This window comes from Lepisma saccharinum, chromosome 1 (genome assembly GCF_977018435.1).
Source record: "Lepisma saccharinum chromosome 1, izLepSacc3.1, whole genome shotgun sequence".
In the NCBI taxonomy this organism is placed as follows: domain Eukaryota; kingdom Metazoa; phylum Arthropoda; class Insecta; order Zygentoma; family Lepismatidae; genus Lepisma; species Lepisma saccharinum.
In genome coordinates this window covers 105,619,644-105,644,017 of record NC_139229.1, presented here as the reverse complement: position 1 = coordinate 105,644,017, position 24,374 = coordinate 105,619,644, and the positions used below count along the sequence as shown (strand labels likewise).

Below are 24,374 nucleotides of genomic sequence, written 5' to 3'. Positions count from 1 at the left end.
TTTGATGACCTTCCGAAAACTGCCGACACCAGCGACGCACCATCTGCTTACTCATAATGTTCGGCCCATAGACCTCACAGAGCTCACGATGAATGTCAATTGGCGCAATGCTTTGTTTTTTTCAGGAACTTTATCACCGACTGAACCTCGCATGCGGCGGGAGAAGGAGTATAGCTTCCATTTCGGACCCCTGCTGCCTCGCTACTGGCATGCGGCGGGAGAAGGAATACGAGCTACCACTTCGGACCACTGCTGCCTCGCTACTGGCACTGGGCGGGATCTGTCCACTTGGCATATGATTGATACGTCTTAGCTCTGCTTCGCATGCACAATTTACACGGCTCATTATGTTTACTTTCACGGGAAAAAAATAGGGAAACTTACTTTCTGGTTGTGCCTCGTATTTTATTTATTATGAAAATTGACAGGTAAAGATAAATAAAATTCTACTGAAAATTTCAGTAACCTCCTAGATTAATTTTTAGAAATATGTGACTGCAGTGGATTGTACCTTTTATTTAGACCTTTTCTTTACAAAAGCAAGGCATGCAAATTAAACATTTATATTATAAATGTATTAAAATATTTGACCCAAGTTCTGATTGTTTAATTCCGATATCATCATGGTACACAGGCATTTTTTAATGGTTTGATTTCTATTTGTCTGTTAATTGACACATACTTGGGGTTTTAGCTATTTCTTACTGCATGTTTGCTTGCGAATGTTTTTTCACTTCCGTATACTCCTATATGTATCTTCGCTTGCAACCAACCATTCGTTTACCTTTGCCGTGGTTACAGACTGCTGCTGCCATCTAGATCACATGTGTAGTGTGAAGTGGTTTCATAGTTTGGTTAGGCAAATTAGGTTTAGGGTTCTTAGTATTCAAATAACGTCTAAATGTTTTTGTTAGGTTAAGTGGACCAGGTTTAGAGCTCCTAGCATTACAGTAATTTCCCTAAATGTTTTCAACATTTCATCATGTTGGTGCTGTTCTCAGCATGACAACCCTTCAAGCTCAGTGTCAGAAGTAGACTCTGGAATGCCTTGTCAATGGGAAGCTGGAATATTTGCATTTGGTAGTTTTTTACGTCCTTTTTCACCAATTAATTGCACTTTCCGGAACTCCAAATATAGGTAATTACTTTCACCAAGGTTCAAATTTACTGTAACAGTCATTTTTATTCTGCAATACTTCGTCTTTATCCAATGAAACTGAAAAAAATCATTAAACATTTGGAACCGTTACCACACACACGAAGGGGATGCATGAGGAGAAAATAAATTACTGCCTGCTTTGGTTTGTTGAGGTCTTTTTCTTATTGATGGAGCAGTTCATGGTTCCATTCTGGAACCAATGTTAAATAAATAGGCAGCAACACTTCATTTTTTGGTATTGCACAATACATTTTTTGTGATGGACAATTTTCAGCACCTTGCATCTTAGAATATTTCTGTTCACTGTTTAAGTCATGGATGTATCACTGTGTTTACCCCAACATGCATTTCATCAATCATTGAGTTTGAGTTTCAAGTTCGCTTTATACACAGGAAGGATAATCAGGACTGGAGTTAGTTTAAAGTATGGTCCGGACCACTATGTGCCTCCACAGGGTATCGAATCCTGGACCCCTTCATTACGAGGTGGCGACATTACCACTAAGCCACCACAGTCCTCATTCATCCTCATGAAATGATGCAAAATAATCCAAATAGAAACAGAAATACAAATATGGGATGCAAATGCAAAAATAAAACTGGTCTTAACATCAGCTATTGTTCGGAGAAAATGATGTGAATTCTATAGTGTTGTGATGTCGAGACGTGTCCTCAAGAAGTTTACAACGGCCCGGCAGCAGTTACGCTTAATTTTTCTTCCATATTTTGAGACACGTTTGTACCGAATCAATGGCACCAAAGTATGTCAGGGTATAGTCACAAACACCTGGACTTTTTACAATGCCATTGAAACTGAGTCACTACAACTTAGTGTGCCCATGATCATGCTGGCACAGATCCTTGTGTTAAATTTCTTATATACTGGAGGAAGCAAGAGATGAAAAATAATTCCAAATTAGTGAATTGCGATATAAACCTTCAACAGGCACTTTTAGCCATGTTCATTTAATTTTTTGATTGCCATAAATATTCTAATTTTGTTAGACTTCTTTTAAGAATGACATTTTTTTTTGGACAATTTATTTTTTGCTTTTTCTTTTTCAGATTTGGTATCTTCTCCTATGGTTAGTTCACCTGCAGTTTGTGACACACCTGTAGAAAACAGGTAGGTTTGCATGATCGTAGTATATATACGATATATATTTCCTAACAATAGGTTCATAACTCATGCCTATTTTTGACTGTATGATTGCATAAGATTTAAATCATGCAATTTTGTTCATAGATGATGGAAAATATTTCTTTAGTTTCATTGTGTATGCAGTTATCAACTTTTCTACATACCGGGTTTTACTGCATAATTGTTGCATCCTGTCTGTTTTTTTTCAGTCCCAAAATTGGTTTATATCCTCTTATCGCGTAATCGTCGCATGGTGTAATTCTGATTGTCACGCTGCTTAAATGGTAAACAGAGCAGCAATGTATTCACCAGTGACATGTTGATATGCATTTATTTTAAAATATTGTTAAAACTTGTAAAAAAAATGGATCTTATACAGTGGCATGACTTGGTTTTCATGGAAGTGTTTCTGCCCAACAACCGCCTTGCAATTCGCTTACAGCATAGTTGAACATAATAATTTAGAATAAGTCAAACTAAAAATAAATGTGTACGTGTGTTCTCCTGAAGCATCACAACGAAAAACTGTGTTTTTATGCTTGTAATAACCGTAGACTACAAGATAAATAATTTAGAACGTTTGGCCAATGAATTGGCAGTGTCAATTTCTCGAAAAGAAACTTTATTATGTGTCCATGATTTCAAATACACCGGCTCGTAATTGGAGTTTTTTTTCTTTTCGATATTTTAGTCTCCATGATATGGATGTTCTATAGTGAGTTTTCTTCCAAAATTCATTCATCTCATTGTACCGTCCAGTTTTTTTCAAAAGATGTGGTAAGTAATGTTAAAAACCACAGACAACATCATGTGTGTTGAGTGTGTCATGCATTTCTTCAGTTGCCAGGTTTAACTTAAAGGTATGATCATGATGTACCTATTAATTCGAAGGGGTGCGTAAACTCCTATGCTTTTACGTACAAGTACATGGCTTGCTGCTCGAGACTATTCAGTGAAGGCATGCAGCAGATGATGCGCAGCTTGTGAAAGCGCGGGAAACTGCAAATGCACCTTGATCATCTGGAGGTTGGATTTCCACGATCTGTTTCGTTCCTCGTCCCCGATAACAAGAGCCCCTTAATATAGGCAATCTGCCTTTAGTATTTCCTACCCTCTCACATTGAGGTCAGTGTCCTATACCAGGAGTCTAGCCATTCCATGTAACTGCACTGCTCAGTGGAAACAGCAGGTCCCCACGTTGTTTATCCCTGACTATGGAATACTACAAGTCATGAAGAAATGGGTGCTCTTGCTGATTTTAAGAACATTTTTAGTGGAATTAATTCAGCTTTCTGCTTTTTTTAATTTTTAACTGTTACCGGACGTGACAGTGGTTATATGTATGCCTCTAATGTTAGACATCCCAGTGAATCGGCTCGGACACACGACTATTGTCAAAAATGGACAGACAGTCCCAGATTAACCTGTACTGTTAGTCATCCTAATTAAAAGAGTATGGTTGAGTAATAAAATTAAATAATGGAAATCTGCTTGTTGTAAGTGTATGGCTTTGCATTTCAGATTATTTTTTTAATGCTAGTTTTGCTTTTTTTGTAATATATGTTTTATTTAGTAGCTGCTGATTATATAGCACGCAGGCAAAGATATCCTCTGTGCATTGCACTGCGATGTGCAAGGTGATATGGATACCAGCATGCTCCAGCTGCCTTTACCAGTTCTCCAGGGTTTGCCCCTGTTACCCATGAATTCCATGCTGCGAGCCTCCCTGATGGCGCAGTGGTTACTTCATCGCTTTGTAACCAAGGGGTCCCAGGTTCGATACCCAGTGGAGGCACATAGTGGTTCGGATCCCACTTTAAACTCTATAGCCCAGTCAATGAAGAACAAAAAAAGGCCAATGTTGTGAATAATTCCGTGAAAGCTGAATTTTGGTCAGTTGTTAGAACACTACTAGTAGTGCAAAATCCCAAAAGTCCCTGCCCCTCCTCGCAGCGCTTCCCCCTCAACACCCCCCAAACATCAATTTCGCTGACTCTCGGTTATTGACCTATATCTCCGTAACCAATGGTTGTAGGCAGGTAATCTTAATTGTCATTAGATGGGCTACAGAAAAGATTCTCTTTAATTTTTCGATAATGGTGGTTTTGCCGTAATTTAAAAAATAATCTTCAAAAAGTGAATTTTTCTGGTACTTTCTGAAGTTTTTGCCTTGTAACTTTTGAACAAATTAAATTACAAGAAATTGTTTCGAATAAAAGTTGTAGCCTAATTTATAAGCTTTTAAAACTATATCAGTTTTAATATATTTTAATGAAAGATGCACCATAAAATGTATCTCCAAATGGAAGACAGCACCAAAAAAGTGCATCTTTATCACAGTCTGGTGGTTAAGTCCGGAATCATTGACTTTTTGATAAAAGCATGAGACTTGGTAGAATCAATTGTTACATCACTTAAGACATGTTCAGACGAGTAGCCAATTGCCATCTGCGTGCTGATGGCCTCGGTCTTGAAAAGAGTCCGTCATATTGGATATTTTTGATTTGATATATCTCTGGAATGGTGGCACCTGTCAACTTCAGGATTTTTCAGAAATGCTCCAAATAGTGTAAACTTCCATAATATATAAATAAATCTATTTTTGAAAAATAAAAGTAATGGTTTTGTAGAAAAACTCACTACAATACTTTATGTAAATAACTCAGAATTAAAAGTCTTAATAATTCTCGAATCATACAATGGTATTGTACAAATGCTGTACTAGTCGCGTTGTGTAGGATAACTCATTCTGTTTCCGTAGCAAGTTGTCACATTTTGCAAAACCACGTTAGTGAGCAGCTGTGTTGATTTACGTGGAACATGTTTCGTTTACCCCTCCAGGTTTTTGTGTATTCAAGATGAACAGATAAATGGCATTTAGAGAAAAGTGCTGCAAAAACATATGCAATGTTTCAACAGGCATATGCCGATCAAGACAGACTGAGTAGAGCCACAGTATTACCAAGGAGCCATTGAGACACTGCGCCAGCACGTAGCAAAAAAAGAGGCCGCATTTGAAGAACTCCTTCATATTGCACCACAATAACGCATGCCGGCATACCACGCGGGCTTTTCAGGATTACGCGACAAAGAGAAAAATAGAAATTTTCCAGCATACAGCCCGGACCTTACACCCTGCGACTTTTGGCTATTTCCACTTTTAAAGGCTGCTTTACATGGTCATCATTTCATGATGAACAAAGAGGTGATCACCACAGCACAAGTTTTTTTCAGTTTGCTACCTGACGATGAATTTTCAAAGACATTCACAAAGTGGCAGGAGTGTATGGACGCTTGATTAGCTGTCAATGGTGCCTATTTTGAAAAAGATTTACGTCTACTCGATATGGCTGATTCTGAATAAAAATTTTGAGGTTGTAATTTTTTTGTTTCATTTTAATGATTCTTGGAGGGATCCATGTACATGCTTGTTTTTTAACTGCTACACAGACCTATTGCGCTCATTTTGGTCTCAATCGGCAGCTAATGAACCAAATTTTCACCCTACTACATTTGCTAGCCAATGGATGTCGCTGTTTTCCTATACAGGAATTAGTCTCACCTTCTCTGCGACAGCCTTTGTATATTTGGTAACGTTACGAGATGTTTGTTACAAGACTTTAGACGAACTTAAATCTTGAAATACTATTTTTTTGTATTTATAAATTTACCTCCAATAAATTTTTTGAGAGAAATACAAGATATAGTATATAACCCAATTTGATTTCTGAAAATATGAATGAAAGAAAAATACATTTTCATTAAAATATTTTGCTATATATTTTTCATAAGTTTGTTTCCCTTCTTTGATCAGATCTCAAAATCGTGTCCTTCACATTCACATAATATAGTGCAGGCAAGTATTTTAGGAACAACAAAAAAATTATTGTAGGACTAACTAATGAGAAATTTCTTTGTAATCGAAGATCATACCTTTTAAGGTGTGGTAATATTATAATGGGATTGAGATACAAAACTCTCGGATCCGGAACCGGATTTTCGGCAGTTCACGTGGCACGAATTGGAGAGGAAGGAAGAGTTTACAGGATTTTGTTGGGAAACCTGATGCTAAGAGACCAGTAGGAAGACCAAGACGAAGATGGAGGATTAACGTTGAGATGGATCTATAGGAAATCAGTCAGGTTGGAAAAGATTGGATTGATTTTGCCCAGGATAGAAACAGATGGAAGGCTTTTGTTGCTGCAGCCATAAACCTTCGGGTTTAGAAATGCTAGAAAGTGAATGAGTTACTTAAAAGAGTACCTTTCAGCTTTCAAGATCTGATGAATTAATAATTGCAAGTAAAGAAACAATCTGTTGCTGACATGTTATGAACTAGATGAGTTGATAGCAATGATGAGTAGACATCACTAAAAAAAAACGTAAATCTTCTAAAAACACTAGTTCCAACTTTTGCATATTGATATTGATATACATATACATGTATTCAAAATATCGAACTGGATTCAGAGGTTCCCGGCTAGCCACAACTATATGAAGACAATAAGAGAGTCATCATGTTGCGAGGCTCCACCTTGAAATGCATTGCGGTGTTCTTACTGGACGAGCCTAGATATAAACTCTGGAGCAAACCAAAATTCCTTCTTATTTGGTACAACGGATTCATTTAGTAAAGTAGGGCCTCCCCAATGGCGCAGTGGTAGCGTCGTTGCCTTATAATCAAGGGGTTCCGGGTTCGATACCCGGTGGAGGCATAAGTGGTTCGGATCCCACTTTAAACTGTAGGTCCAGTCCCGATTAGCCTTTCTGTGCATAAAGTGGCAACAAATCAATCAATCATTTAGTAAAGCTTGACATGTGAGGAATACAGCACATGCCCATAAGACTACAACGTATGTACTCTACAAACTGCATAAGGATGTATACCTTGTCAATTTTAACACAGAACCTGACTCAAGATATCTCAATTTCGAAGACTAGTGCATGCAAGGAACTAAAAAAGCCCAAAACTTTCAGTGTAACAACTTCAATTGAGAGCTTCACCTGGGAAAGAGCCTTCATGAAATAAACTTTTTATACATCAAAATTTGGAATCTGAAGTGGGGTTTTCATTCTCAAAACCATTACAACCAAGCACAGAGTACTATACTCTGTCCCGGGAATCTATGGAGCAAGCGAATGAAAGTAAGTCTCTGCCCAAGAGGGGCTTGAACAATGAAATTTTGCGAGGAAACTGGATTTTTGTGGATGGGCAAAAGGGACTGCAGTTACCAGCTGTTTTCATCAGCGTGTACTGCTTTGCTCGCTTTCTGCACTTCTCTTCCGTTATGCGCGGGACTTCTCCAGAGATTCCCAGGATAGGGTATAGGTGTTTGGTGTTGAATGGGAAATCTTGCCTGTATTATATTATCCAAATGTGAAGGATTTGAATTAAGACCTGATCAAAAAAGGAACCGATGTAATGAGAAATTCATTACAAAATATATTGTAAAACAAATGTCAGTATTTTTGTATCATCAATTGCAATGAATGCTTTTTTCTTTCAAATAATAAAATTATTTAATAGAATTTCAATTAATTCTACTTTCAGATATCAAATTGGGTTGTACATAAATAGAATTTCTCTTAAAAATGTTTTTAAGGTAAATTTATAAATACAAAAAAAATAGTATTTTAAGGCTTTAGTTTGTCTAAAGTCTTCTGACAAACATCTCGTAACGTTACCAAATATACAATACTATTGTATGGTTCGAGAATTACTAAGACTTTTAACTCTGAGTTATTCACATAAAGTATTGTAGTGAGTTTTTCTACAAAACCACTACTTTTATTTTTCAAAAATAGATTTATTTATATATTATGAAAGTTTACACTATTTGGAGCATTTCTGAAAAATCCTGAAGTTGACAGGTGCCACCATTCCAGAGATATATCAAATCAAAAACATCCAATATGGCGGACTCTTTTCAAGATGGAGGCCATCAGCACGCAGATGGCGATTGGCTACTCGTCAGAACATGTCTTAAGTGGTATAACAATTGATTCTACCAAGTCTCATGCTTTTATCGAAAAGTCAATGATTCCGGACTTAACCACCAGACTGTGATAAAGATGCACTTTTTTTGGTGCTGTCCTCCATTTGGAGATACATTTTATGGTGCATCTTCCATTAAAATATATTAAAACTGATATTGTTTTAAAGCTTATAAATTAGGCTACAACTTTTATTCCAAACAATTTTTTGTCATTTAATTTGTTCAAAAGTTACAAGGCAAAAACCTCAGAAAGTACTAGAAAAAATTAACTTTTTGAAGATTATTTTTTAAATTACGGCAAAACCACCAACATTATCGAAAAATTGAACAGAATCTTTTTTGTAATCCATCTAATGACGATTTAGACTAAAAAAATATTACCTGCCTAGGACCATTGGTTACGGAGACATAGGTCAATTACTGAGAGTCAGCGAAATTGATGTTTGGGGGGCAAACGCTGCGACGACGGGTGGGGACTTTTGGGATTTTGCACTTCTAGTAGTGTTTTAACAACTGACCAAAATTCAGCTTTTACGGAATTATTCCCGACATAAAACGTTTATTGACTGGGCTAGTAGGTCCAGTCCCGATTAGCCTTACTGTGCATAAGTGGAGACACCAACTCATTCAATCAATCACTTGAATGCTGGGTGAGCCCCGCAACTACTTTATGCAGGGATATTATTGGAAAAAATAAATCTGATATCGTCTACTTCGGAAATTGGACCAGTGTCACCCACGTGGTAATCAGTTGGCCTACTGGTTTTGTATTTAAGAACGTCCATGGAAAAATTGCCCCGAATGCATTTTTTCCTTAAATTTACTTTTTTCTCAAAACAATTTGTGATGTAAACATCATTCAAGAAGGATGATTATAATTGACCCTAGCACTGTACTGGATGCACTTGTGTAACTTTAGTTTCTTCATTTGGCAACTCCAGGAATGCTCAAGTGCAGGTGACCTGTTCTCCTGTCTGATTTAACACCGCACGTCACTGATACCTTGATTACCATATTTTCTTTCGAGTCAATTTACAGCCCATGCTTTTCATTCAATTTTAATTTGAAATAATCACAGCAGTAGCTATTATTCTTCGCCGTTCGTTCTCAAGTGGCTAAGCCAAGCGTCAAGTCAACTTTGCAGCAGGTTTTCGCATATGTAGATCCAAACGTGCGCGCTAGTTCCATTGAGACGTGTTCTATTATGACACAACTGCATACTTGCAAGAAAACAGTTATTTAATTTTTAAAATGCAGACAAAATAATATATCCATTAGCAGTTATGTACTTGATCGGTTGCTATCACTGTACAGACAAACTAGGATCCGCAGATTCGCCAACTGGAGTTTGTATTGCGCTGAAGATCAAGAGCGAGTCGAGCAAGACTGAATACGTTGCAGAGCGCGTGGAATCCGTGATACCAGTGTTGCACATCCCACTATTTTAACCCTATGTTAATTGTGATTGATTAATAATGGTGCTATACAGCGGCGAAAATGGCTGAATCGAGTTCTCCTGTACAGCGCGCGGTTTTACCCGAGTGTTATTTTGGGCTTCATCCGAAGGGAAAAGGTCTTCAAATCAAGCAAGTTGTTTTAAATGCATAATCCTCCTTACGACAACATGATCAAAGTAAAACAGGGCGTAAGGTGATTTGCCGTCAATGTGCGCACGAACTGTATCCCGGGTGCTGAATGATTTGCTGTTTAAGTTTAGGAAGAGGACACGATTGTTTATTGTTTGACGACAAAGGAATCTCCGCGCTATTAAAAGATATCGCCGTGTTAAGAAATATGTTTATTATTTGGACGAGACGTGCTTTAACTCGGTGGGGGTAGGGGCGGGGTGCGTACATTGAACCAAACATTGAAGGACATTATACCGTGCAAAACCACCGCCAGGGCTGAAGAAACCGACGAGAAAAGAAGAGGGGAAGGGGGAGGCTTATTGTTTCACCCACTGGCGGCAATGAAGGCTTTGTTGAAGGAACATATTTACTGTTCCGTGCAAAGAAAGGGTGATTATCAGCAAGAAATGGACAGACCAAGATTTGAATCCTGGTTTAGTGAAGTGATTCATAAATTGAAACCAGAGTAATAGCAGACAATGCACCTGTCACCAATAACAAATCATGTTTTTTTTTTTTGTTTTTTTTTTGCTGGTATAACTTGACGTGGGTGTGTCTTACAGTAACGGATGTATTGCGAACGAAGCAACCAAGTTTTTCATAAATGTATTTCTTTCTAAACCAAAAACAATAATTTGTCATTAAATTCAAGAGGGGCCGGCCTATCGTTGTTTACTTTTATCTTTGTTTATATTTCTTTTTGCGTGCTCGAAATATACACACATGCTCTCATGTTTAGAAGTTATTTCGCATTTATATTAAGTAATGACACATTTATTAAATAATCTATGCGCAGAAAGTACTTCTAAATTTTTATGTTTCAGGAGACAAAAAAAAAAAGCAAAAATACATTCTGCTTGACATGCATGCGGGTTTTGATGTGTTGTGCGGTTGGCAATACTGTGGATTTTCTCAGTGTCTACGATGTAAGCAGCTCGTCGGTTGAGGCAAGACTGGCACGGAAGATTCTGAGCTCAGTTCTCGTGCGGATTGATACATAAAACCTGCTGCAAACTTAGCTTGACGCTTGGCTTAGTCTATCTTTGTATCTTGTTTGCTCTGTGCAATGCCTTGTGTACCGTGTACGGTAACGAGTATAGTGTGAGGCGAAAACTAGCAGATGAGCAAGTACTACACAACTAGTCCAAGTCCAACTGGAAAATCCAGCAGGAAATCTAGCTTCGTGTGATTCAGGCATTAACCGTGATTGTTAACTGCTTAAGGATTTTTATTTTTGCTGTTAGCGGAAACTTGAGTGCAAAAATATTTTTTCAAAATTTTCTTCAAAACCTAATATAAGTTGGAATAGATGTAGTCTCATTATTTTTTTATTTTTCTTGATGTGACTAGATGATCAAAAAGTCTACCCCCTGCAATGATGAGTGTGGGGCAGGCCAATTCCCAGTTCCAACGTTCCTTGAAAATATCGATGTCCTTACCCGTGTAATAGTTGGTAAACGGGTAAATAAAGATGATTATAATTCTCAAACCATCGACGGTTCATTAGGCACATCCTTTCCAAATACTTCGTTGATGTTTCGAACTGCGTCCTCTGCATTGGTTCCAGGACGATACTCTTATTGACAATAATACGAATTTGTTCACCAAGTTGCTCTGAAGACAATTTGAAATATAATCACAAACCAAAACGCTCGTTTGAATGACTGATGCACCTTCATAATCATAGGTGTAACTTGGCGGGGGCAAGGCATTTGCACCCCCAAAAATCAGGTTTGTTAAAATTTACTAATTAAGGATACTTTTGTTAACATCCTAAGACCTGAGGAGCTAAAATAATAGTATTTGTGATTTCGCAAATGTAACAGTTATTTAGCAACTTATCCTGGACACTATTGCTATGGGATGAAAAACTTTTCGACTCTGCCTCCCAAAAGTTAAACCTCAAGTTCGTACCTCCCCCCCTAAAAAGTTAATTCCCAAGTTACGCCCATGTACATAATAATAATAACAACAAAACAAGAATTACCAAAGTGAAAGGTCAGATAGATATTGATTGTCAAACTTTGTAGCTCAGGAAATCGAACTTCGTGACTAAACAAATTTCGTAGCCCAAAGACCCACTTTCATGGTGACCGCATTGAATTCCATCGGCGCTGTTTTCTGGTCGGAGTCCGCTACTTATTGTTTTCAAGTAGCTCCCGAATTGTCCTCACGACACTGTGTCAACGCCGAATTTTGAGCTGCACCGGGAAACGAACCCGGAACAGCTGGCACCAAAGGCCAGAGCGCTAATCATTTGGCTAGGAGGGAGCCTAATGACTCAACAGTGCTATATATTTCAAAACGGGACTGTCATTTACACGTCTCGTCTCGATACCGACCCCACTAAGGTTATGACTGCTAGTGTTTCATTTCAAGAAATGAATGAATAAACAAAGTGGGTATTGTTTCAGGTCACACTTCTTCAATACAAGTTTAATTTTTGTTATATCAGCCTGCCACCCCCTCCCCCAACAGATTATTTGATGACAAACTGCTGTGGAAATTATCGGACAAACGGAACATATTGCATTCGAAACTACGTGTGCACAGCAAGGTTATTTCTGGTGTGGTGTTTTGAAAAAGTTTCCAGTGAAAGACGTTCCAGTCACTTATTTTTTTGAACCATCGCAATATTATATGAATAATTGTATGTAGTATCCCCCCTCCACGGGCCAAAAGTTATAACAAGATTTCCCCACGAACCCCGCCACAAACACCACCCTGATTATTTTGACTCGATCAATATTTTTCCCTCTTTGGAGATCCTATGCGCCCTCGACCTTGAATCGGGGCATTTACCTGCAAAGTCGTTCCAACGTAATTCTGGAAGTATATAGAACTGCTCAGGGGGTCAAAAACGGTCAATTTGAATTTCCTGTCGGTGGCAAGTACCAGTCCGAAACGCCAGGGACATCCGGATGCGTTACCCCCCCCCCCCCTCTATCACTCTCATGCAGAAAGTCGAGTCTCCTTGCTGGGCGGAAGGAAACTGCGTGTGTGGGGAGGGAAGCGGCCGTTGACCGTTGGGGTCTGCCGAGTTCCATTTCGACTCGCGAGAAGTAATTAGCCCACCACCTGACGCGCACCGCATTTGGCACTGCGTATATGGTAATACAGGTAACATTTGGTGGAACAGTTTTCATGGCTGTTTTTTCAGGAATTATACGCAGCAATTCCACGGCAGCTGCCGAGGGTGCTAGAGCGAGCACGTGACTTCCATGAATGCGGGGTCGAGAGAAGGGTGGATAATGATGTGCTCGACTATGACAAATTAATAGTCTTTGACAATGTATAGAAAAGCAACCCAGATATTCCAGGTGATTACGTGTTTCATGCTGAGGAGAAACTGCTGAACAAGGGGAAAAAACAACATATGCGATAAAGTATCGAAAGGAATAAGTGTAAATAGGAAATATAATTTATTTTAGTACCATGTTTTCCTTTCTGTTAATTGATATTACGACATTAGATACTGAATGTCGAAAATCATTCTCGTCCTGGGCGCTGAAATCTCTAGCTACAACTCTGATAAGGAAATATTTCCTTTCAAGAAACCATTAATAGATTTACACCATTATAAAAACATAACACAATAAATGTATGAAAATTTAATTATTTTTAATAAAAAGCAATAATTAAAGAATATCTTACACTTATCTTCTAATTTCTTGACATTTTGAACCAGTCGTTAGTTTGCTAGTTTATAAATGTAGCAAATTAATTGTTTATATATGTTTATAAATATAAATAAATAAATTAATTCATTAGTGATATTAATTCATTATTTAATAATTGACATATATTTCATGACAATTATATATTCGTAAGTAATAGCAAACTGACGCAGGTGAAAGTACACGATAATAGAAGCAAAAAAGTCTCGGTAAACATGGGTCTGCAAACGAGCCGTTTTCGAGATAATCGCGAATGTGTGATTACAAGCCGCCACTAACTTCATTGTTTGTAAACGTCGTCCTAGTTGGTAAAATGCTAATAATGTGTGGTTACAAGCCGTCATTGATTGCATTTCGTAAACACCGAGTGCTTTACTTTTGCACGGTCCGAGGTTTGCTCTTTGTTTACTAGTGTTGCTCACGAGACGAGACATGTCCCGTCTCGTCTCGAAAACGAGACGGGACAGGCTTTTTAAAATTCGAGACGGGACGAGACTGACCACCTGTCTCGTCTCGATTTCGAGACGAGACACGAGACGGGACGAGACTGCTCGTGAAAAGTCTCGTCTCGTCTCGAAAGTCTCGAAAAATATAAACAAAATAACAAATCAATTGCAAATATTTATTTTGTTCGGAATAAAGCATTTTCTTTAGAAACCCAAATCAGCTTCTATTACACGAAAAAAGATCTGTAAGATTCCCCCTCGAAAAATCCTAATTCGTCACACTTTGTCCCTAACGAATTTGCCCAGACTTTAGCCTCGTGTCCCAGCTTTCTTAACTTGCAAAATCCCTGTATCTTCCTACGGATATTTCCTCAAAATACTTTAAATCTGGCAACTATCTTCTACCCCAAGAGCTCTCTTCCATTCATCCTTGCGCAAAACGATCCGGAGGTAGTCAGTCACTGCCATTGTTTACTACGGCCCTTTTCCAGCCATGCTGGCGACAATCGTCATAAAATTTCTCGCCCAAACAGACCCTTCTTTCACTTTTGCCTCTCTTCTCAAAATCCACAGCAGCCTCGAGTGCTGGTTGCAAACTCCAAAGATTTCGCACTAAAAACATAGATAAAGGTAAAGTTCCAAGTGCATATAACACAATGCCATGAAGGCACATTTACGGGATGTGGGGGAAAGGTCACTCTGGAGGCGAAGTGATCAGCATCACACTACGGCCGTTTTTGCACTCCAGGATTTTCCCCATGCACCCATTGATATGAGGCTGTTGAGCACCGGAGCTGCTTTATGTGGGGACAATGTGGAGAAATTCCGACCTTTATTCACCCACTCCGGGAATCGAATCCGGGTCTTCCGCCTAGCAGTCAGACGCCCTAACGACTACACCACCGCGACTAAAAACCTAGTAAAAAGCTAATTCAATTAGATACTTTGCTTTGACCTAACGAACATAAAATTTCCTGAAGTCATAGGATAAGCGACATGCGACAGCAACAAGTGTTGCTTGGAAATGAACCCTCAGTAATAAATGCAACCTTCCGATCGGAAGCGACTAGACCGACAAGCGGCATGTGTTGCTTTGTCGCTTGCGTGTCGTTCGGACTGGGCCGTTTTCTAATAGCGTGCATAGTGTCACCTCTGTCTGTTGGTAGTGAATTCACAGTGAAAGCTTGCTTATAGACTATGGGAGATTTCACATCCAAGCAACACGCGACCCGTAACACGTATCGCTTCATAATTTCACCAATCGAACGCGAGTTTGTGCGGCCTGCCATGCTCCTACGCTATAAAACGTTGCTGTTGATTGGCTCGTTCCAAAGCAACTTGTGTCGCGTGTCACTTGTCGCTCCGGTGTGAAATCTCCGTAAAGAAGCGTGTCGCTTGTTGCTTTGGTGCGAAAACCCTGTGTCGCTTGTCGCTTCAACCTGAAAACTATCTGGAAATTTCACACCGAAGCGACAAGCGACACGTATAATTCACACCCAAGCGACAAGCGACACAATCCCCTTCAGTCTGAAGGGAAACATTCACCCCGCTTCCGTGAACAACATACCGAAGCGACAAGACACACGTGCAACTTTTCGTGTGTATTCTGTTCGAAAGCTTGTATTGACTACTGAAAGTTCGCTGCCAAGCGACTCGTGTCGCTTGTCGCATTGAACAAGCCACAGCACAGGAGAGAAGCGACAAGCAACATGTTTCGTTTGGATACGAACCCTCAGTAAACGTAACCTTCCGAACCGAAGCACCATGTGTCTCTTGTCGCTTGCTTGTCGCTCAAATTGGGTTATATTCTTAATATCGAGCATAGAATCACCTCGATCTGTTGATACTGCCCGTGCGGCGAATCATAGACGGAACGGAAGGGGATTCTGTCGCTTGTCACTTCAGTGTAAACCCCCGTGTGGCTTGTCGCCTGTCGCGTGTTTCTTCTGTCTGAAAGCTCCCTGCGTGTACGATGGATAAAGAGTGGATGGGGGCCATAAAAGCAAGGCAGATTCTATAGACTATCTAGCTATTGATAACCAACAAACTTTATTTGATATACTCATGTTCTTATGATTAAGGAATCATATTTATTCTTCCTATAGCTGCAGCGAGGAAAGTGATTACAGGTTTAACCCATTTTCGAGAATAATATTTTGTGATGTCTCCAGGTTTTAACTTTTGTTGGCATAATATCTTGCAATACTTTTACGAGACGAGACACGAGACGGGACAAACTAATATTTTCGAGACGGGACAGCATTTCCACGAGACGAGACAGACCAAAGTCTCGTCTCGTGGACAACACTATTGTTTACAAAACAGAACATTTCCGAGAGCTGGCGTTGCAATCTAACAGAACATTTCCGAGAGGTGACGTTGTATGGATACAATCGGTACACAGTCTAATCGTACTGTGCGAGTCACGTCAGTTGTGCTGGACTGCGTAGTGAAATTGGAACCTTACAGCAACGAAGAGTATGCGGATATGCATTTTGTGTATGGTTTGGCTAACGGCAATGCACGGGAGGCTGCACGCTTGTACCAAGAAAAATACCCTGCTCCAAGGCACCCCGAGAGTTGCACATTTACTAGGGTACATCAGCGCCTCAAAGAACATGGGAGCTTCGAACATGGTAGGAGAGCAGGTAGACCTGCACGCATTACGCCTGAAGTTGAGGATATGGTGTTGGAAGCAGTAGAACACTCTCCAGGAACCTCGACGAGGAGAATTACCGCACAAGTGTCAGTAAGTCGCAGTAGTGTATGAAGAATTTTACATCGCAATTTACTCTACCCTTACCACCTCCAACGAGTTCAGTGTCTCAGTACGGATTGTGTTCCTCGAGTGACGTTTTGTCAGTGAGTGCAACAACAGGTTGTACTCAACCCTCGTTTTGCAAGTAACATTTTATTTAGACACGATGATATTTTTAATTTTCATAATTCTCATGTTTGGAGTGTAACCCACATGCTGTTTATGAGGCACCGCATCAGCAACGTTTCTCATTGAATGTGTGGTTAGGGATACTAGGTGATCGTCTCATTGAACCACACATTCTTCCAAGAAGACTCAATGGACCGAGGTACCTTTGGTTTTTGCTGCATGATCTTCCAGGATTGCTTGAGGATATTCCCCCTTGATCCACATCAGAGTATGTGGCACATGCATGATGGAGCACCGGCACATTTCGCTGCTGCTGTGAGACGACATCTAACACACAGATATCATCAAAGATGGATAGGTCGAGCCGGGCCTGTACCGTGGCCTCCAAGGTCACCGGATCTAAATCCTTTAGATTTTTGTGTCTGGGGTCACCTCCAAAGCGTAATGTACAACACTCCCGTTGACACGGTTTAAGAACTGGAATAGAGAATTGTACATGCTTGTGATCAATTCCGAAATGATCCTGGAGTGTTCGAAAGAATTCGAAACTCAATGCGGAATCGCGTACAGTTTTGCATCCACATGGAAGGACTACACTTGAACACCTTTAACAGGTACGAGTGTACAGTAATTGTAACGTAGAACATACGTACTAGTAAAGTTGTTAAAGTAAGTAGAATGTTCAAAAAAAGCAATGATATCTCCTGATTTTTCATACTGTATTATTGGTATTTTACCAACTAGGACGACGTTTACAAACACTGACGTCAGTGACGGCTGCACCCACACATTCGCACACATTATTAGAATTTTACCAACTAGGACGACGTTTGCAAACAATGAAGTCAGTGACGTCTTGTTATCACACATTCGCGATTATCTCGAAAGCTGCTCGTTTGCAGACCCATGTTTACCGAGACTTTTTTGCTTCTGTTATCGTTTACTTTCACCTGTGTCAGTTTGCGCTATTACTTTTGAGACACCCTGTATATAACATTAAGGTTTCAGGCTTGCCCCCCCCCCCTCAAAAAATCCATGGTACGGGCCTGTCGTGGACTCTCTTCTTAGGTCTGCAAATTGCCCAAACGTTATGACCTAAATCAGCGTTTCTTCAACTGGGGTCCGCGAAACCCTCCCCGTGTTCCACAAAGGTTCGGAAAAAGACTAAGACAAGAGCATTTACTCTTTAGTGATAAGAATAGATTATGAGAGAACGAAAATTATACAAATTTACGGTGTCTATTTACTGAGGTAAAAGAAATTTAAGTAGATAAGCCGAAAACGTAGACATGACTAAGCATCGCCAGTGCCCACAGCAACAGCACGCATTTTTTGGCTGAGAACTGCCTGGGATGGTGCTCGTGTGGGGGGACGCTTGATTGTTTGGCTCGGATTGCTGCGCTTTTGGTATGAACATCTCAAAAATGTTTAGGAGGACTTACTCTTCATTTCCTATTTGACGCACACTACAGCTGAAGAAGTATTTGCCAGCTTAAACGTGTTTATAATATCTCATAATATGGACTGGTTCAAATGCTTTGGAGTTAGCACAGATGGAGCACGAGCAATGTCGAGAAGGCTTACTGGACTTGCAGCACGAATAAAGGAAATCGCCTCGGCAACACGGTTCCATTGCTGCTTACACCGGGATCCACTAGTTGCCAAGAAGATACCAGAAGAGCTTCAACAGACCTTAAATGAATCAGTGAAAATTGTCAATTTCATAAAAAGCAAGTCACTGAATTCAAGTCTTTTTGAGCAGCTCGCAAAGAAATGGACAGTGAATATCATCAACTTTTGCTTCACTGGGAAGTTCGCTGTCTGTCACGAGGTAAAGTTTTGTCTCGATTCTGGGAATTGAGAGACGAAATAAGAATATTTCTCTTGGATAAGCAATTTAATCTCAGCGATCGTTTCAATGATTTTTCCTGGTTAGTCAAGTTAGCGTACTTATCAGATATCTTCATCCATTTAAATAATCTGAACTTAAGTCTTCAAGGAGAAGAAGTAACCATCTTTTTAGTTGAAGATAAGATCGAAGCAATGATCAAAAAGTTGGAGTTGTGGCGTCAGCGTATACTGAATGGAAAATATGAGACCTTCCCATACTTGTCAAATTTTCTTCGTTCCACGGAAGAAGAGTCACTCTTCGCACAACATTTGAAACGCTTGCAGCAGTCGTTCAGAGAATATTTTCCTGTGCCTGATGCAAGCCAAAATTGGACCAGGGATCCATTTTCAGTTAGCGTGCATGAAGTAGAAGGGCTTACAGAAGCAGAAGACCAACTCATGGAGGTAACAACGGACGATGCTCTGAAAATGCAGTTCAAAGAAAATACACTTGCAAACTTTTGGGCTTACTTACAGGATGATTTTCCTGGACTGTCAAAGAAGACCATGAAAGTATTAATGCCTTTCGTAACAACCTACTTATGTGAAAAATCATTCGCTGCTCTCATCTACACTGTATCTTAGAAAGAAGTACAGAAACCGTTTGGAAAATGTAGAATCAGAACTTAGGATTCAGGTTTCTACCATTAAGCCCGATATATCACGACTCGTCAGTGAAATCCAGCATCATCATCTCTCACACGAAATAAGATTAACAAGTAGTGTTGTGTCATCTCTTGTTAGTATTCATTATTAATACAAAAATTGTATTTTATATACTTTTGATTAATTGAATGTAATATCTACAATTGACATTACAATGAAATGCAAATAAAAATTAAATGTGTGCGTTCATTTAATTTTTCCCTTCCTTAAGTGATGATACACTAGAAATAAATATGTATGATGCAAATTCCAGGCTTTAAACTTTGAGTTAATTTTTGGAGGTCCGCGAGGGCGAGTGATCTCTGAAGGGGGTCTGTGGTCTAGGAAAGTTCAAGAACCGCTGTCCTAAATGCTATGAAACTCGAAATTCTATTTTTATTAATGCGACACACTGTTATTGAAACACTCCGTACTCGGGATGGTTTTAGAACATAACAGGTGCATACCTTTGTTCAGGGTGGCGACAGACCTGGAAAACCAGGAAATGTCAGGGAATTTTGTCTTGATTGACTTTTTTTTATTAAGATATCGTTATGGAACTCTTGTTGCTAAGTTTCGGCCTCAACTTTTAGGCCCCTTTTATGCACAACACAACCACAGCGCCAGAAACAGTGATGCCAGGAGGAGGGGGGAGGGAGAGAGAGAGAGATATAGATTTTCGGAGGGGCAGAAAAATGTGTTAAGCCTCTAAATATTACATGGAAAATGCATTGAATTATCATTTTTTCTTGTCCGTATGGGAGTAGTAAGGGGACAGAATTGTCAACAGATGGAGGGAATGGGAGCGGGTGGCGCCGTCTGATAGCTGTCGGACATCGTAGTAAGGCATTTTGTTGGACAAACTGAAGGAACATGGAAACAAATAGGCTCCATTGATACATACGATTTTGGTCGAATATCGCCACCCGACAAAGTATCTCACTACAACATGCGACAGAAATTGCATGCATGGCACTTGTGTGGAATTGATTTTTGTTGGATGTCTTCGGACTGCAACATCCAACAAAAATCGCATGCATAAACAAGAAGAGCTTTAGACTTCAAATATGCTGCTGGAATTTTATTACTCTTCCGGCACACTTCACCTTATTTAATGTAGCAATGCTTACGAAGGTTTTCTTTCAACATCCTAACGTATTACTGGTTTCGCACAAGTTAACAAAATGTTACAGTGACATTGCACTATTCTTAGATATCAAGAAGAATCCAACAAAACGGGATATATATTGAATACTATCACGAAAAAGTGAAACAAATCTGCATTGGTGAACGTTATAAAAATTGGCAAGTTCATGCTCCCAACCTCAAATTTACTGCAACACTAGTATTGCAATGAAATTAACTCCACTCTCTGTCCTGTCTGTTTAAACTCGTGAGACATGGTCATTAATATCTCACTGAGTGAAGTTAAATGTCCGATATTATGAAATAAAATACTAATAGAAAATAAATAGCAAATAACTTTCTTCAAGAATTGACTTTTCTCTGCCAGTCCTGCTAAATTTTCACTTTCCATCTACTGATTTATACAAAGGGTGGCCAGAAAGTAATTTACAATTAGTAGGGACATTGATTTTTCGCAAACGCGAAAACTGTGAAAAATGGTAATTGCTGCGAAGTTGTGTTCATGAATGTGCAGTGATGACACATTTTGCGCCCGTTCGAAATATCGAAATACTGCGAATTTGGCATAAAATGCGAATTGTTGGCGTTTTGAGAGTTTTTTTTTAAAAAAAAAATGTCCTAAAACAACGAAAAATTCCATAAAATCCAAAATTCTTGTCTTTTCTACTCTTAGGCCATGTTTGTGTACATAGAACGTGCAAGTTTTCCAACATTTTATTCAAGAGTAAACTATAATGCTTGTTATACATGGGATAATTCCGATAGCCACATTAAATCGTGTATTTCCCACGATTTTTTCAACTTCTATCAAAACCATTTGCATCACAGAGCAAAGTGGCAGGGTTCTAACAGGAGATTGAGTGCTTATCTACCGTCACACGGTAGCCACATCTTCAGTATTTGTCACGCGAAATGTGTTTTGGATTACCAAGCTAAGTGCGCACCATCGGCATTTGTCAAGCGAGAAATAATGGAGCTCAGTCATTAGAGCATCTGACTACCATGCGAGATCAGGGGTTGATCCCCTGCAGGGGAGAACCGGGATCTTTTCCACCTATTCAAACTGCTCCGGTCCCCACCCAGCGTCATATCAAGCGGGTACCTGGAGGAAACTTTGAGGGATAAAGGTAGCCAGGAGCGTGGTGCTAATCACATCATCCCCACTTACAGCCGTGATCAAGAAAGTGTAGGACCCTAATTCCACACCCCTATACACCTTCATGGCAAAGTGCAGGGGAGCACTTTGCTTTTACTTCCTCAAAAATTTGTTCCAACATATCAAACTGTCACGAAAATACGTGGACCATGTGACCTACAATTTAAAATAATCGTTTGAAAGCACAATGGAGTATTAAGTTTCGGTATATTTGGCAGAAAAATGTTCTAAAACAAAAACGCGAATTTTGGGAAATGTAACACTAACAAGTCAAAAAGAAAATAATGCCAATTTTTGGTGCCATAATATATCGGTATTTGTCACGTGAGATTGATTGATTTACATTTTTTGGGTGCGCCGCCACTTATGGTCATTATGCACCCTTCAGTATATACAGGGAAAATTCCATTATCTAAAACCCTTACCTTAAAATTAAAAAAGGGGTATGGAAAATAACTTTCAAGATATCAAACTCTCACAAAGAAGCGTAGGCCATGTGACTTACAATTTGAAACAGTAGTTTAAAAACACCATGAAGGCATAATTTCAGATATTTGCCAGAAAATGCGCTAAAATGAAAATGTGAATTTGGGAAAAAATAACACCAAATAGTAAAAAATAAAAGAAATACACCAATTTGAAAAAAATAACAAAATATCAAGGTCCCTACCGATTAGGCATAAATAAAACAAGAATATCAGTAGTAATTTATTGCATTAGTAACAGTGAGAGTCCTAACCTAATTTTCGGCATAATCACCACCGTTGTTCTGGCATTTGTCGTAGCATGGCACTAAATTTTGTATGCCCATTGCATATGTGTCTGACAGCAAAGACTGGAACTATCTCTACCGCAGTGTAGCTGTCAAATCCTTGTCCTGCCAGAAACCTGTTCAGTTGAACAAAGAGATGAAAGTCGGTACATGCAAGACCAGGCCTGTACGGGGAATGGTCCATGATCTCTCACCTGAAGTGATGCAAAGGGCCCACGTGTACTCAGCTGTATGGGGTTGTGCACATTCGATTGGCCTTCCGTGAATTGTGTGCACCATCGTCTGACCATACTATCACTCACGACGTCCGGACGATTGCTGGTGGGTCTGTGCCAAATTCTGAGCATGCAAAAATCTGATTACTACACGTAGGCTACATCGCAGTCAGTGGGAGACTTTATGAGAGCTGCAATCTTTCACCTAAAACTGCTGCATTGCAACTGTACCAGATTACAGCTACATGCCACTTCTTCCTACCTTCGTGCGCGCGCGCGCGTGTGTGTGTCGCTCTCCGACCACTAGTGCTGCGTATAGACACCATTGGAGCTTTTTTCAGGACGTCCCTCGTATATAAACTTTCAGAAGATGTTATTAACAGTGTGTTCCTGTTTTAAATGTGTGGTTAGGTAAATCAGGTACCTATGCAATGCAATTCTATAAATGCCTTGCATTAAATTTCTAATACCTACATACCCTTTTCGTCAGCAATAATGGTATAATTGTGAGTTTCACAGTACTTCACTTGGATATACTGATACTGAAGCAGATATCCCATTAATAATGTAAGGAAATAGGACACTTTCTTTTGTACAATTCAATTGTTTCACTTATATGCAAGAGTTAAGTTGTTTGCTTTACAGAGAAGAGAGAAGTAGCTTTATGCATCGAAAAATGAGTCCGCACTCATGGTTCTTGCAAGCAGAGGGTTCCAAACCTTAGTGGAAATATCAACGTATAATACCGAGAATGTATAAGGAGACTGATAAATTACAAATTGTATTTCTTAATCAATCACTCTTCACTCTTATCTCATTTAGTCGTAACTTTAAAAATAATCAAGTATTTTATTTTAAACTTACTGCATATGATAAAATTCCGTAATTCTTCCCTAGCTTGTGAATTGTAATAATTTTCCAAATTCACTATTTTGCAGTTTGAATTCAAACCATACAGAATAGATGATAATATTGGTACTTAAAAAATCCATACCTGGATCTGTATGAGTTTATTATTTCCATTTGCAAAAACATCGATTTAGTTTAGTTTGTAATTGTCAGGGAAAAATGTAAATTTTGTCCTGGAAAACCTGGAAAAGTCAGGGAATTTCATTTCTGCTTGTTTGTAGCCACCCTGTTTGTTGTAATGACCTATGATTCCATAGTTTATTATTATTATTATTATTATTAATATTTTTTTAATTTAATCTTAAGCTTCAACCCATTTCCTTCACTCTCCGGAAAGCAGTTATTTAAGGCTCGGCTGTAGCTTTAGGCCGACTCTTGCAAAGCCGTTACCAAAATTTCCTCTCCTTCTGCATTGAATTTCTAAGATATTATTCACGTGGTCTATATTCGTAATATTTCCGTGACTACTTAAGCCTATTAAAATATTGCAAATATGTAGACAACAGCGAAAGCAAACCACACGAATATTCACATGAATGCTCTAGAACAGCGGTTTCTCAAACTTTTTTCTCATTGTACCCTTTAGTCATAACTACGCGTCTAATATAACCCACCCCAAAATAGGTTTTCTCCGAATAGTGGGTTTTTGGGATTTTTTTTGGTTGCCTGATTGGTGCAACAATTTTGATATGTTGGAGGCGTGTATG

General features: G+C 39.2%; 1 protein-coding gene across 1 annotated transcript in view; it reads left to right on the top strand.

Annotated features, from left to right (window-relative positions):
* The window catches only part of LOC145999033 (M-phase inducer phosphatase-like), a 73,416-nt gene that overhangs the window by 6,000 nt on the left and 43,042 nt on the right, over positions 1–24,374 (top strand). The window contains exon 3 of the mRNA XM_083135954.1: positions 2,225–2,285. Within this exon, the coding sequence (XP_082992080.1) occupies positions 2,225–2,285 (61 nt within the window). The remainder of the gene's footprint in view (positions 1–2,224; positions 2,286–24,374) is intronic.